Source organism: Gekko japonicus, unplaced genomic scaffold, assembly GCF_001447785.1.
Source record: "Gekko japonicus isolate JY-2015 unplaced genomic scaffold, Gekko_japonicus_V1.1 scaffold1123, whole genome shotgun sequence".
In the NCBI taxonomy this organism is placed as follows: domain Eukaryota; kingdom Metazoa; phylum Chordata; class Lepidosauria; order Squamata; family Gekkonidae; genus Gekko; species Gekko japonicus.
The window spans coordinates 490,296-504,381 of NW_015165858.1; the positions used below are offsets into that span (position 1 = coordinate 490,296).

The window sequence follows — 14,086 nt, forward strand, 5'->3', positions numbered from 1 at the left end:
AAAGATTTTTTTTAACTGAGTTGGGTGTTACTCTGAAAATCTAATGTCTGCCCCAGTAAATTGGTTTGAGTGCTTCCACAGTTTAAGATTTGAGTCCAGAAGTTGTTCTGGATGACTACATGCATCTAACCAGCAAACGACTTCTACCTTTCTTCACTCTTGCTGTGTGCTAGTGGCTTTAAAAGAAAAGTGTAATATGAGCAGAGGAAATACCTCATTGGTGTCTCTTCCCCTCCTGTATACAAGAGTAACTGAGAACGGGAATATATAATACAATGGTGAATTGCAAGTTTACAAGGAAAACAATGCATTTATAAGTCTGAGAAGTTCACTGCTATGTAATGTGTTCTCTCATGTAATTTGGGTAGCTTGAGTTCAGAGGGTTAAAGTAAAATGCTAATTCTAAGAGAGATTGGTTTCAGTACTTGTAATTCTATTCTCTCACAGTGTACATACTTTTTCTGCTGCAGCAGTGTGTAAGGGCACTTCTAGTGAGCTGGAGGGTTATAAACTTAATTGCTCAGTGAAAAGTTTGTGCAGAAGGACAGAGTAAAAACAGGATGCAGGTTTTTTAAAATATTTATTTCAAATATTACGTGGGCAGCTGTGGCACATAGAACATTGATGAAAGGCACAGTTAACATGACCCAATTAGGTTTTCAAATATAGCAGCAAGGTTAACAAAAAAAAATCTCTAGCTCTTAAAAATAAATTTATAGCAAGTAAATTTGGAAATGGTTAATGGAAGTATGTGGAATGTCCTAGGAAAAGATGGCTGTAGGACCAAATTTGCAGATTCCACAAGGACAGGTACAAAGAGGGCATGAAGCAGACAGAATGAAAAAGGAAAAGTATCTTTCTAAAAAGAATATTATAGATTGTTGTATTATAACAACCCAGTTATTAAAATCTGAAAGCAGAAGCTATCGAACCTGCTTGCAGTCATCTTACTCTGTTGGCCACTGTTAAGGCTTAAAAACATTCAGAATAGCATATTCAAATCTTAGCAAACAGCCATACACCATAGTTCAAGTAAAGCACAAGTTGATCTTTCAGGGAAAGGGGTGGCTGAATTGGGAGGCCCATTGCATCTTGGCTTTATACACAGCCTTGTATACTTGGCTTGGCCTACAAGCAATTCATGGATTAACACCTGCTGGGAGGAGAGGTGTGGGAGGGGATACAGAAGACCCTCCTTTCTAACTTGTAACTTTAGCACCAAAGGTTATCCAGCCACCACTGAACAGATTAGCAATTTAAAAGCTAAGTTTACTCCCTTCAAAAAGAGTTCATGGTTCCTGGATTTTAAATACTCAGTGACAGACCAGTGTGACTATTTGAGCCAGCAGTTAAACTGCACTTACGTTAAAATGTCAACAACTGAAAGCATTTGAACTGTCTAGGGATTCCTTAATGCACCACAGTTTTGCCAGATTGCCATGGATCAGAAGTGGGAAGCAAGAGAGCATTGAGAGTTTTATACAACAAATTCAGGCTTTGATAAACAGGATCTAACTTTCCTATAAGCCAAAGACTACAGCCAAAGACTACAGTCAAATACACATATACACATTCACATCCCCTGCATGTTTAACTTGTGAGAACACCCTATACTTGTTGACTAAAATTACTTTTGAGGAAATATATTCCATTCAGCCAAACTATGCTTGAAGTATGTTTTATTTACATACAAGAAAAAGCCTCCTAGAATCTGTCCCATGTTTTCATAAGCTAAAGCTTTGCCTTTCCTGAGCTATAACTGCAGAAAAACTCAATCTGAAAAATTGCCTTCATCATAAATTCTTTAGTACATCTGTAAATACTTAACAAAAAATACATTCAGAGTGCAGCCAGACCAATTATTCTCAATGAAGACAACACTAATACCAAGGCATGAGGGGAGCCCATGCACAGACTCTGGTCAATGTCCCAGCCAAGAAAAATATGGAAGTTTAACATGAGATTTTAAGTTTCGTGCTGTTCTATTGATCGATCCATCTAGACATCTTGCCGGTAGGAGCTGTCCAGTCTGGGTGTCAGTGCCTGATCTAAGTCCAAGCAGTGTTCCCTATAAGCTGTGTGTGTGAGCGGCCACTCACTAACACAGGAAGCCCTGCTCAGCAGCAATCTAGATCTGCACAGGATCTTACACTACCCATTGCCAATTTTAAGATTACAACAGTTACATTCTACTTAGGATGTGAATTGAGGGAACATTGAGCCCAACCCCACAATCCTTTCTAAATCTAATGTGGACAACTGTTTATTACAACTTCATTGCACTGCGTATTTCTTATTTCCAAGTATGCAATACAGAAGACTTCCATCTATGATCTTTGACAAATGGAGTATAAACTGTGTAAGTATTGGGAGGGGGGTGCAATTTTACCACTACAACTTTAAGTTGAGACATTTAGAAGGAAGCCATATTGACTCCATTTGATCAATTGGCTAGCAAACCAAGAGGCAAAAGGTAGTGCATTCTAAAAGGGTTCAGCTCTATCAGGTCTCTGAGACTTGGCAAGAGAAGTGTCAATTCAAGTCTAAATAACAATGCAGAAGATCAGATCAACTTAGAACTCACAGCACCAAAATGTTGACCAGTTTCCACAACCCCTATTGGAATGTGTGGTCTCAAGGTTCTCCTAACCCACTCTTAGAACAAATTGATTTGCTTCCAGCTTAGCTTCTTTTCACTATAACTTACAAATGCAAATGGCTGGGCAAATTGGGTTTGGTTTATTTTGGACTTAGAACTCCTATTTGTAGGGAGGACACAAACACCCATTTGCTTAGCTGCTTGCATTGGATGTCATGGTCCTTGTCAGTTATTCCCAAACATTCCTAAATCTGTAATTATCCCTCTCTCTGCTGTTCAGTGTACATTAAACTGGCAGATTTCATGAAAACCTGTAATACTTGAATGTTCAAAGCACTTCATGTACATTATCTCAGTAATCATTACAACAACCCTGAAAAGCAGTTCAGTATTATCATCATTCCTGTATTGCTGATGGACAACAGAGATGGTGGCTTACCTAAGGCCACTCAGTTATCTCATGGCAGAGAAAAGGTTTGAACCTCGGATTTCCTAGTTCAAAGCTCAGTGTCTTAACCACTAGGCTACACTACCTAGCAAATGTGTATGTTCCTAGCCAAATAAGAAGGAATCACAGAATTTCAGCGAAACAGTTCCATAAATCTAGAACAGACGTAATAAAAATGCAAAGAGTCATATTCTTTTGTGGAAACATCCTTGCAACTTAAATAAAATAGCTGTCATGTGATGATGATTTTTTAAAAGAAAAAATGAACAGGCTCACAACAGACTCAAAAAATAAAACAAAGCAAGCAGACAACCCAGTCACATCAATATAATACATCACATTCTTAAAAGAAGGCAAGACAACAGTTTTTGGCAAAAGCTCATATCCAAGATACAGAAGTATCTAAGAATTAGCTCATGACACAAGCTACACCACTGAAGTAAACTTTGTTTACCTGCATGAGTCACAGATGTGGAGTTGAGGTAAAAGCTCAGCTCATATCTTGGCTGGGGTATGATTAAGAAAAAAACTTTTTTTTAACGATAATATACTATTGCATGTTTACTGTGCTGCAGAGCACAAAGTGCTTGAACTGCCTCTCTTCAAGGCTACTGACCAGGCAAGCATCTCTCATGTTCATCCTTGAAGTACAAAAGACAACAAGCATTTAGATCTCACTTCAGTCAGCTGGAGTGCAATGCTTTGAGCAGGAGCTGGACCCTCTTAAGGAAAAAGGAAGCCACAACAACAATGAATTAAATATTCTGACAAAGTCACATTTTAAAAGCTCAGCTGAGGTTATTGTGTATCTATTATTAATCCTAATAAAATGGTAATCGGAGTCATTCCAAAAGACTGAACAGAGTTCATATAAAAGGAGATGCAAAAACAATTTTTTTAAAAAAATGCAGACATCAGAATGCTCTTTTGTCTTGAGAAACAACTTGGGTGTGTTCTGAAGTCTCTACAAAGGTTAAAAAGGAATAGCCTATTATCAAAATTTCCCTTTAAGGAGATGAATCACACCTCAGGTCATTGCAGATGTAACACCCCCTACTAAGTACAAAATTTCCTCAACATGCTTTCTAGGATTACATGTTGTGGACTGTGAATATGGGAAATGTTCTTCAAAATCATAGCATGTCATGATTTTGCTTTTGAACAACACTACCTTAGACTCTGGGCATAACCCAAGGGGAACTACTCTTGTACAAGTCCCTTTAATTTCAACAGGGCTCACACAAGAGAAGTTCCTCGGTAGATTTGGCCCATGGAATGCTACAAAAAGTGCTTCATTTGCAAACTCAGTTTAGCTTTCCTAACCATGGCAGTATATTACAAAACTATGTTTGCTTTATATATCAAAGCAAAATGCAGAGTTAACTCAAAGAAGTAAGGTGATTCATTTAAAAAAAACTGCATCAAGTTATTTCCTGCATAAAAATATGTACTTTTCAAATCATTTTAATAAATTAAATATCCCTAATGCTTTTGAATATATATCCCTGATAATCTATAAAAGAGGGTTTGCATTAGCAAAATAAATGAACCTCCAAAAAGTACCCCCTTCACAAAATGTATTTTAACAACTATAGTTTTTCATCTTCAAGGAATGTAACAATATGTACAACTTTGATGTAGCATATCCTATCACCATTGACAGGTTAAAGAGATTACTATGATCCTTATGCAGCAAAGTCATGTTCAGATGGAGGAAATTGTGAATCTAGATAAATACCACCAGAATAGTATCAGTTTTAAGACTGTGATTAACCCTTATTGGGTCAGTCATTCCATCTACAGTAGACTTCACAGGAGGTAGCATTTCAGTGAGAAAGAAGAGTTGGAAATAAGGTGCATGATCAGTGTCTTCATCTTCACTCCATGATCTGAAGATTTCATTAAAAAGTTTACAAAAAGACCAATCTTTTTTTCCCCTTCCTTCCTCTTGACTGATCAGTTAGGGAGCTTTTTAATATGAACCTGCAATGCAGAATTGAAAAGTGGCTGATTAAAAACATAGCATGTATTGACAGGGACTTTCCACCCATAACAACAAAAGATGGTTTATTGTGTTTTTTAACTGAGTCAGCAACATTTTTTCCTGTAACATTCAACATGCCCTTTCAAGCACCAATCATTGTGACTTCTGACCAGCCACTTACTGCATATTCTTTAAAACAAAAATACTGTTTACAAGGAAATTATGTGTATCATAAATCAAAAGTGAAACTTCTGAATTAATCTAGCCTCAGGTTTTTCATACAAACTGATAAAGTAGTTAAATAGAGACTGCAATGTGATATAGTTACTCCAGTCTAAACCCACTGATTTCAATAGGCCTAGTTTCTAGTGAATCTGAATAGGATCTCACTGGCTGCGGTCACACGTAACAGAAGCCACACAAGTGAGACGGAAAACAGCCGGAGTTTCCGGGCGCGATCTCACCAGCACATCTGGGAAGCGTAGCACTCCCGTGGCTCAACCGAGGCTTCCAGCTGAAACTGCGTGGCAAAAAACTAGTACCATGGAGGTACTAGTTTCCGGAAACTGCGGGGCAAGGGCGGGCGTCTGATCGCGTTTCCGGTGGCATCCGGCGCCCGCCCATGTCCCCTTGCAAATAAGGTGGGTTTTTTTGTCCAAGTCTCTGTGGATGCGCATGCGCACCCAACGGAGCATGCGCATTTGTCATGTACACAAAAATAAAAAACAGTTTGCCGCGGCGCACGCTTCTTCGTCGCGCGCCGGCTTGTCCTGTGATCGGCACCTCTCCCTTGCCATGGAACCTCCACGGTACCTCCACAGGAGGTCTGATCGCGTAACTGCGCAGTAGTTTGCCCCAGGGCAAACAGCCACGCTTCTCCTCTGCAGTTTCTTGCCCGTGTGACCGGGGCCACTGTTAGTTATTCTAAACTGTCTTCCAAACAGCATGAAAATATTCTGAGAGAGTTAACATAGCACTGGGATGTCACAGTTCAAAATTTGCAATGCATGCAAAAAAGGGCTTTTTTTCACATGGGAGCCACATTGACATGATCTCAGTGCATGGCACCCGCAAGCTGAGGCCACATACACTGACTAAAAAAAATCTGTGTCCATGCACAGCCAATATGTGTTGAAGAAATCTTAACAGGACATACAAAATTGTCTTATTCCAAGAAAGCTGGTCCACCTTGGAAAGTACAGCATATTCTGGCTGTACCCTTCCAAAGACTCAGGCAGAAGAAGGAGAGAAGAAGAAGGAGAGATTGGATTTATACCCTGCCCTTCACTCGGAGTCTCAGAGCAGCTTACAAACTCCTTTCCCTTCCCCTCCCCACAACAGACACCCTGCAAGGTAGGTGGGCTGAGAGAGCTCTTTCCAGAACTGTCCGAGAGAACAGCTGTGCCAGAACTATGGCTTGCCCAAGGTCATCCAGCAACTGCAAGTGGAGAAGTGGAGAATCAAACCCAGTTCTCCCAGATTAGACTCCACACACTTAACCACTGTTCCATCATGAGGACCTTTAGTTGGAGATGCAGGAGTTTGAAACTGAGATCTTCTGCATACATAAGTCTTGGATCCACTAGAATTACTTTCTTGCCTCTCCCTTTCTGCTGCAGTTCAAAATTGCTCCCCCTGATGCTGTTTCTGGGGGAACAGCCCCCCCGGAACAGCATTAGAAAGGATTTGGTAAAATTCACCTCCCCCTTTTGTCCATGGAAACCCTCCACTGGCTCCAACCCAAGCCCCTATTCAAATAAGGGTCATGGGATATCACACTACATTTCTGGTGCTTAAAGCAGAAATGTTTGTAAGCTCAACACTCCTAATAAGAGAAGGCTTTTCTGTTTACATCTTACCTCATTTAGAATTGCCCAGACTGAAGAATTCTGTATTACCAGAAGTCGGACAGCTGCAATAGGATTTAGACTGGGATCAGCGGTTCCTTCTGCTATACCATTTTCAAATTTGCCTTTAAAAACAACCACAACAACATATTCTAATCAGGCATAAGGAAACTGAAGTGCAATTGCTGACAGAAATTTCATGAGCCCCAAGTCTAATGTCATGCTGGCAAAACGAAGAGCTCAGCTGCATAACTTTGCATGAGCTCAGGGTCTTCTTTAAACTGTGCTGCAACCTATACAAAGTCGATATGTGTGCTCAGTTCATACATCAGCACTATCTGGAAAGGTTACAGATCTCTGTAGTACAAATTAAGCCAACATAAAACTGCTGTTTAACAAATTAGATTCCTGTACATCAAGGGAAATAAAGCAAATAGTGTAAAAAGCTTGTATGACAAAGCAACCTACACACAAGTCCTAAACATATTACTTTCAAATAACATATCACAGGTGTCAATGGAACTGCTAGAAAGGGGGAGATTTGTTTATCAAAGAAAATTAATACATTCTCAGTTCCAACTAAGAAAAGCAACATAACTGTATTCATTAAGAAAAATATATATTCTGGGACAAGGACACAACTAATTTAGGTACCTGAAAAGTGCTTTTACAGTATTTAGGGAAGTCTGGAATTTTTGTCAGCATATAAAGTTATTAAGATGCCATAATGGGACTTTTCTTTCCTAATAAGACAACAGCTGCACTACTATCTGATCTATGACTGGCTCTTGTTTCTCTCGCCTCCACTTCCAAGGGCCTCTAATAGAACAGCAGCCGATAGGACTGAGCCAGAAGATGAACTGCCATAGTTATGAAACAAATCTCCAGTAGTCACCATTTCTGTACAATGTACCAGTATTACCTATTCTGAAATATCCATCTTCTAATCGTTTCTCTTTGGTTTCTTTGCTTAATACCAAGTCTTCACTCTGAAAATCAAGATGTACAACATAAGCACCAATCTACACAATAAGGTAGTAAGATACAAAACAGAAAGCCCGTTTTCTGCAGTATTTGACTGTTTATGGGCCTAAGGTCATGATACATTTCCCTAGGTCACTGTCTCAGGTCAACAAATATGGGAGATATTGGAGTTCCAGGCACCCCAGGTGTGCACAGACACAATTCAGATCAGAACCACTTCATGAGAGGAGGCCACAGCCCCAAAGCCCGGTTCAGGGTGCCTGACCTGAAAAGGTCCCTATGAGCTGCTATTTGCCAATTTTGGAAACTTGACATGTAGTCTGTCATTAGATGTTAAATTTCCCCAATGGGACAAATAGCAGTTCCCTGGGGCAGTTTCAGGTATGGAAAATGGCATGGGGGAAGAAGACTGAAGCTCCCTTTCCTTTCCTCACGCACCACAGTCGTGATCCAAAACAGGGCCCCACAGGCCTGGGAAGCGTGGAACTCCCGGACCATATCTATCAACCCAACAACCTACCCAAGAAAAATGTATCTCAGTTAGCCCCTTAGGTGTTCTCAGATGAGTCTGCTGCACTACAAGATGTTACTTATAGGAACAGATTTATTTATTTTGTAGTTTCTGCGTATGTATAGTGACAAGAGAGATGGTGTTCAAGAAATGGACTATAATTTCACTTGGAGGTGAAGCTATGCAAAGCTTAGAAAGTAGTATTTAATGCACAAATAGACTGCTGTAGATGAGTGTTCTCAGCCATCTGTTAAGATCCAACATAATCTTGGGTTGGATCTAGTACAATGTTTCTGTGGACACAAAGACTTCTATCCACAAAGCATGACTTTTGCAGCTCCCTTGGGGGCATTTTGGGCTGCCACAAGAGGCAGAAGTAGCACTCCATGGGTGGAGGTCCTTGTGCCCACAGAAACACTGCACTAAATCCAACCCTTTGACTATAAGTCTTGTTTATGTTATATTGCCTTGGACTTAATCAGAATCGCATCACCATCCAAAGTGCCTCCCAGTCTCACTCAGGTCAGAACTAGACACTTAAAGGAGACGCACAGCTGATGCCAAAATGGCAGCCACACATCTCCTCCTTGAGCACACAGCAACACCTACTAATACAAGAGATATATGGATATCTACAAGTGTCACAGTCCTGCTTCATTAGCTTCCACACAGGGGGCAGTTAATCTTGCAGCCTGATGATGATGTCATGTTCTGTATTTTTATATTACTCTAATGGAAACCCTATCATAGGAAGTAATCTAACTCCTTCTGCTCGGGGGGGGGATAGGTAAAACTGCTAGCATGATTATAAAATGTGACATACTTCTGCCAGTGAATTTACACTGTTTAAGTTTCTGAACTAAACAGGCATTCTTTTATTCTATCCTTCGTCATCTCCATCCCCATTACTACCCTTTGTCAAGGTGGAAGTTTCCTTACAGTTGTGCACTCAAAAGTGGCATAATGATGCCATTATGAAAACAGCAGTAACTGATAGCATTGCGTAATATAAGTGTCCAGCTAGAAATCTGTGCACAACAGAAGTAGCACCACTACCTTGAAAACATTTTCAAATCTTTCCTTCAACATCAAGGAGAAGCATCTGCCCCCAAGGACCAAACAACAATAAGTAACTCTGAGGAAAAGGCACTACCATTTTGGAAAGCTGGACAGTCAGTCTTGGTCAAAACACATAACTTAGAAAAATAATAGTCCCATTTATAATTAGGGTTGTGAAACCTTTACCTTTAACCTATTCCTTGCACAAATACAAAGAACACTGTGTTTCAAGAAGCCAAATGCCACAATCTAGTTATGCAGCTTTGAGTCCATATACTTTTGTTATGTACATTCTGCATCACTTAACCATGGGGTGGTGATTTTAGGAGTTACAGGGAAGAGGGAGGGAAGAGATGATGAGAACTTTCAAACAAGTTGTTTTTTTTTTTGAGAACACCCCTCTTGATTGGTAGAAAAGAGCAACAGTCCAGGAGCACCTTAAAGACTAAAAAATACGTGGCCGGGTATGAGCTTTCATGAGTCACTGCCCACTTCTTCAGACTCACAAAAAAATCATACCCTGACACATATTCTGTTAGTCTTTAAGGCACTACTGGACTCTTGCTCTTTTCTACTGATACAGACAGACTAACACGGCTACTCATCTTGCTCTAACCCCTTTTGATTATCGGCAATTTCCCCCAAGTTTTGTTTGGATCCCGAGTTCTCCCTTTCTGAAAATAAAATTCCTTATTTGAACCATAACTTTTAAAAATAGGATTAGTAGCTAATAATTCCAGGAAAATAAGCAGCCATATTCTCATACAACAGTAAAACTGTCATGAGCTTTCATGTTACTCTGATGATTATGATAATGGGCTTCTCTGCAACCATACCTTGAATGGCAAAACTTCTACTGTTGTATTAATGAATATATCCCCCGGATGCTCCGGGTTACCACTGTGGAACAGGTATCTAGAAATATAAAAATACATAATATACCCACATCAGTCACAACTGAGAAATTGGGGAGGGGTTGGTGGTGGGGAAATCTGGAAGATATTCAAAAATATTTGAGAATTTAACAGTAAAACATGCAAACAGGCTGGGTGAACTATGAATGGAACAAGTAAATGAATGGCTCCCGTATGGGCCTTTGTTCTCCCCCCACCCAATCAGGGGATGCTCAAGAACAGAGTAGAATATGACACTGGGGCAGAGGGCTGAAGCAGGAGTGGGAAATCAGTAGAAAGCATCACCTCCCATTTTTCAAGTGGCCAGGCAAAAGAAGGAAGGGGCTACTTCTGCACCCTGCAGCCCTCCCATAGAGTACCCCACTCTCTTCCAGAGTGTCCCCTCATCCTCAGGGGATGCTGGGTATAGGAACAAAGGGACAAGAGATATTTCCATGAATCCCTCTGCAGTTCATTGGATCCAACTAATTAAAACAGTAAATGTTCTTTCATACGGCTGTCAAAGTGATCAGAAAAGAATCTAACAGCCGAATGAGGTTTATGTATGCCTCTGATTCCACAATCAAGTATTAATTCAATTATACTGATGGCTTCTAACTGATTTAAATCTAAACAATGGCCCTAGAATGCAAATTTAAAAACCCACACATAGAGGCCCTGTTCAGATAGGGGGAATTCTTGCTTGGGGAAAAGCACATTGTGCTGGCAGAAAGTGCTACCAGGAGTCTTTTAGTAGAAAAAGAGCTGCAGGAGCTCATTAGCATATGGTATGCTAATGAGCTACTAAGCTATTAGCATATGCCACGTCCCCTGGTATCACCGGAAGTGATGTCAGAAGGGGAAGCAAAAGGGGGGAGGCATCTTCAAACGCCTCCCCTTCCCTTCCCTTCCCCAGCTGGCCTGCACAGGGGGAGCGAAGAGAGAAGGGATTTAAAGTTTAAACCCCTTCTCACTAGAGTTAGGCCACAGAAGGAGGACAGAGTGAAGGAAAGAGAGAGAGAAGAACGAAGGAAAGAGGGAAAGAAAGAGAAGGAAAGAAGGTGTTGGATTCTCTGGACTAGGTACTGCCAGGGAACCATGGAAAAACAGCAGAGTGCACAAAGGCTTAAACACAGCAGAGCTTGGGGCTTGGTGTGGCAGACTTACAAAGTCACACGGAGTGGGCAGTCAGTTCTAAAAACTAAATAACATTTATTAAAGGAAATACATGGTTGAGAGTGCAGGTAAGAGATTACCTATTCTAACTAACTAGATGGTGTTGGATGCTGGACGTATGTCCAGCCTCCATGGTGCAAAATGGAGATCAAGCACCTTCTTCATGCATGGAGGAGAGAAGAGAGAGTGGGAGCGGAAGCAAAGGAAATTGCCCCTAAGAGTAGCATTCTACTTCAAAGGAAAGGATCAGATAGCAGGAAGGAAAGGATGCTCTGTGTGTCCTGACCTCTCTATCTGTCTAAACTCTTTGGTGCCATCTTCTCAAGTCTGAGACAGGAGACAGCGCCAAGTCCTCCACTTCTAACACCCCCTCTCGATGTCTCATGGCTCAGCCGACGAGATTCATCTTCTTCCTTAGAGTCTCAAAGCCTTTTGCAGTTCTCTTACCAGGTGGTATTTCTTGTCAATGTGTTTGGTGCGCATGTTCATGCCTTCTTGCTTGGACATCTGAATGCAGCTTTGGTTGTCTTCATACATTAGCATGGGCTTTGGTACGTCTAGTCCCAGGTCTGTCAGCAGATAGTATAGCCATTGTAGCTCTCGACAACCTTGTGCAGCTGACACGTATTCAGCTTCAGCAGTAGACATTGTTACTAAGTCTTGCTTCTTACTCATCCAGCTTATGGCTCCTTCTCCAAAGAAGAATATGTTTCCACTGGTGGATTTTCTGTCTGTTAGATCTCCTCCAAAGTCAGAATCTACATATGCCACCAACTGAGGATCACCACTGGCTGGTAGTTTGAGTTTGAGGCCTATAGTACCTTTCGAGTACTTCACAATTCTTTGGAAGGAAAGAAGGGATAAAAAGAGAGAAGGAAAGGGAAAGAAAGAGAGAGAAGGGAAGAAGGAGGGAAAGGAGGGAAAAAAAGAAGAAGGCGGGAAAGAAAGAGAGAAGGGAAGAAGGGGGAAAAGAGGAAAAGGAGAGAAGGAAAGGAGGGAATGAAAGAAAGAGAGAAGGAAAGGAGGAAAAGAGAGGAAGGAAGGAAGAGAAGGGAAAGAGAGAAAGAAAAGGAGGGAAAGAAAAGGAAAGGAGGGAAAGATGGAAAAGAGATAAAGGGAGGGAGGCTCTCGCAGCCCCCCATCAAGCCCCCGCCACCCCCACCCTCTGATCCCTTACTTAACGCTTCGGCGCAGGCCTGGGGGAGCCAGCTGCGGGCTCTCCGGGCTTCCCCCAGCCCCAGCTCTTCTGTGCGGGCCCGGGGGACCCGGCTGCGGGGCTCTCCAGGCTCCCCCCGGCCCCAACTACTCCCCAGGCCTACTCCCGGCCCCAGCGCTCCGGCTCAGGCCCGGGAGACCCGGCTGTGGGGCTCTCCGGGCCTGCTCCCGACCCCAGCGCTCTGGCGTGGGCCCGGGGAACCCAGCTGCAGGGCTCTCCGGGCTTCCCCCTGCCCCAGCACTCTTGCGCGGGCCCGGGGAACCCGGCTGCAGGGCTCTCTGGGCCTGCCCCCAGCCTCAGCGCTCTGGTGCGGGCCCAAGGAACCCGGCTGCGGCGCTCTCTGGGCCTGCCCCTGGCCCCAGCACTTCGGCATGGGGAGCTGGGGGCGAGGCTTGCTGTGCGGCTTCTGGGCTGCCGGAGCGGTGCTCCGGTGCGCTCTGGCCCCAAAAGACCCCTGGGTGCTACCATTAGTGGAACAAATCCATGGGATCCAATGCAGTAGCAGAATGCACTAAAATATCATTATGTTCACCCACTGGTTTCTGGCTGCTGTGATCTTTAATGTCATTTTTGTGTCCATGTACTCTTTTGCATAGGAGCTGCGGTGGCTCAAGTGGTTAAGACGCTGAACTGCAGGCTGTGGAAGGTCAGTAGTTCAGCAGTTCGAGACCCGGGTGCCGCAAGATGGAGGGAGCTCCCATCTCTAGTTCCAGCTCCTGCCAACCTAGCAGTTCGAAAGCAAGAAATTGCAAGTAGATAAATAAGTACCACTTCGGTGGGAAGGTAACAGTGTTCTGTGCACCTTGGTGTTTAGTCATGCCGGCCACATGACCACGGAAACGTCTTCGGACAGCGCTGGCTCTTCGGCTTTGAAACGGAGATGAGCACCGCAACCCTAGAGTCAGACTCGACTGGCTTTCGAGCAAGGGAACCTTTACCTTTACCTTTACTCTTTTGCATAAGGACTTGACCTGTCTGTCCAGTGTAAAGAGTAGATACAGAGAGCATTTCCCACCTCATACAAATTTGAATTACTTAAGCTATATTTCTGTAACTTCCTATAGCATCTGCTTATCTAACTTCATGCTGCACTAGATTTCACATTTTTACCATCTAACAACAGTTGGAAACATCTCGCACCCATTTTGAGGTAACAGATTTCCCTTTGGATTGAATCTCATTTTTGAACTGGCACATTTTTATTACACCTCCTCCTCCCACTTTTTGGTTGTGTAAATAAACCAGGTTTGATGGATTTACAATGCTGAGTCTCTGAATAAGTGAGCTCTGACTCACCACTGCTTACACTGGCCGTGTTGGCCTGAAGCAGTAGAACAAATTTAGAGTCCAGTGGCACCTTTAAGACCAA

General features: G+C 42.5%; 1 protein-coding gene across 1 annotated transcript in view; it reads right to left on the reverse strand.

Moving 5' to 3' along the window:
• Window positions 1-4,871: 4,871 nt before the first annotated feature.
• The window catches only part of MGAT4A (mannosyl (alpha-1,3-)-glycoprotein beta-1,4-N-acetylglucosaminyltransferase, isozyme A), an 81,541-nt gene continuing 72,326 nt past the window's right edge, over window positions 4,872-14,086 (reverse strand). Inside the window, exons 12-15 of the mRNA XM_015411195.1 lie at window positions 10,269-10,347; window positions 7,801-7,867; window positions 6,891-7,003; window positions 4,872-5,030 (exon numbers count right to left, since the gene is read on the reverse strand). Of these exons, the coding sequence (XP_015266681.1) occupies window positions 5,004-5,030; window positions 6,891-7,003; window positions 7,801-7,867; window positions 10,269-10,347 (286 nt within the window). The 3' untranslated portion in view covers window positions 4,872-5,003. The remainder of the gene's footprint in view (window positions 5,031-6,890; window positions 7,004-7,800; window positions 7,868-10,268; window positions 10,348-14,086) is intronic.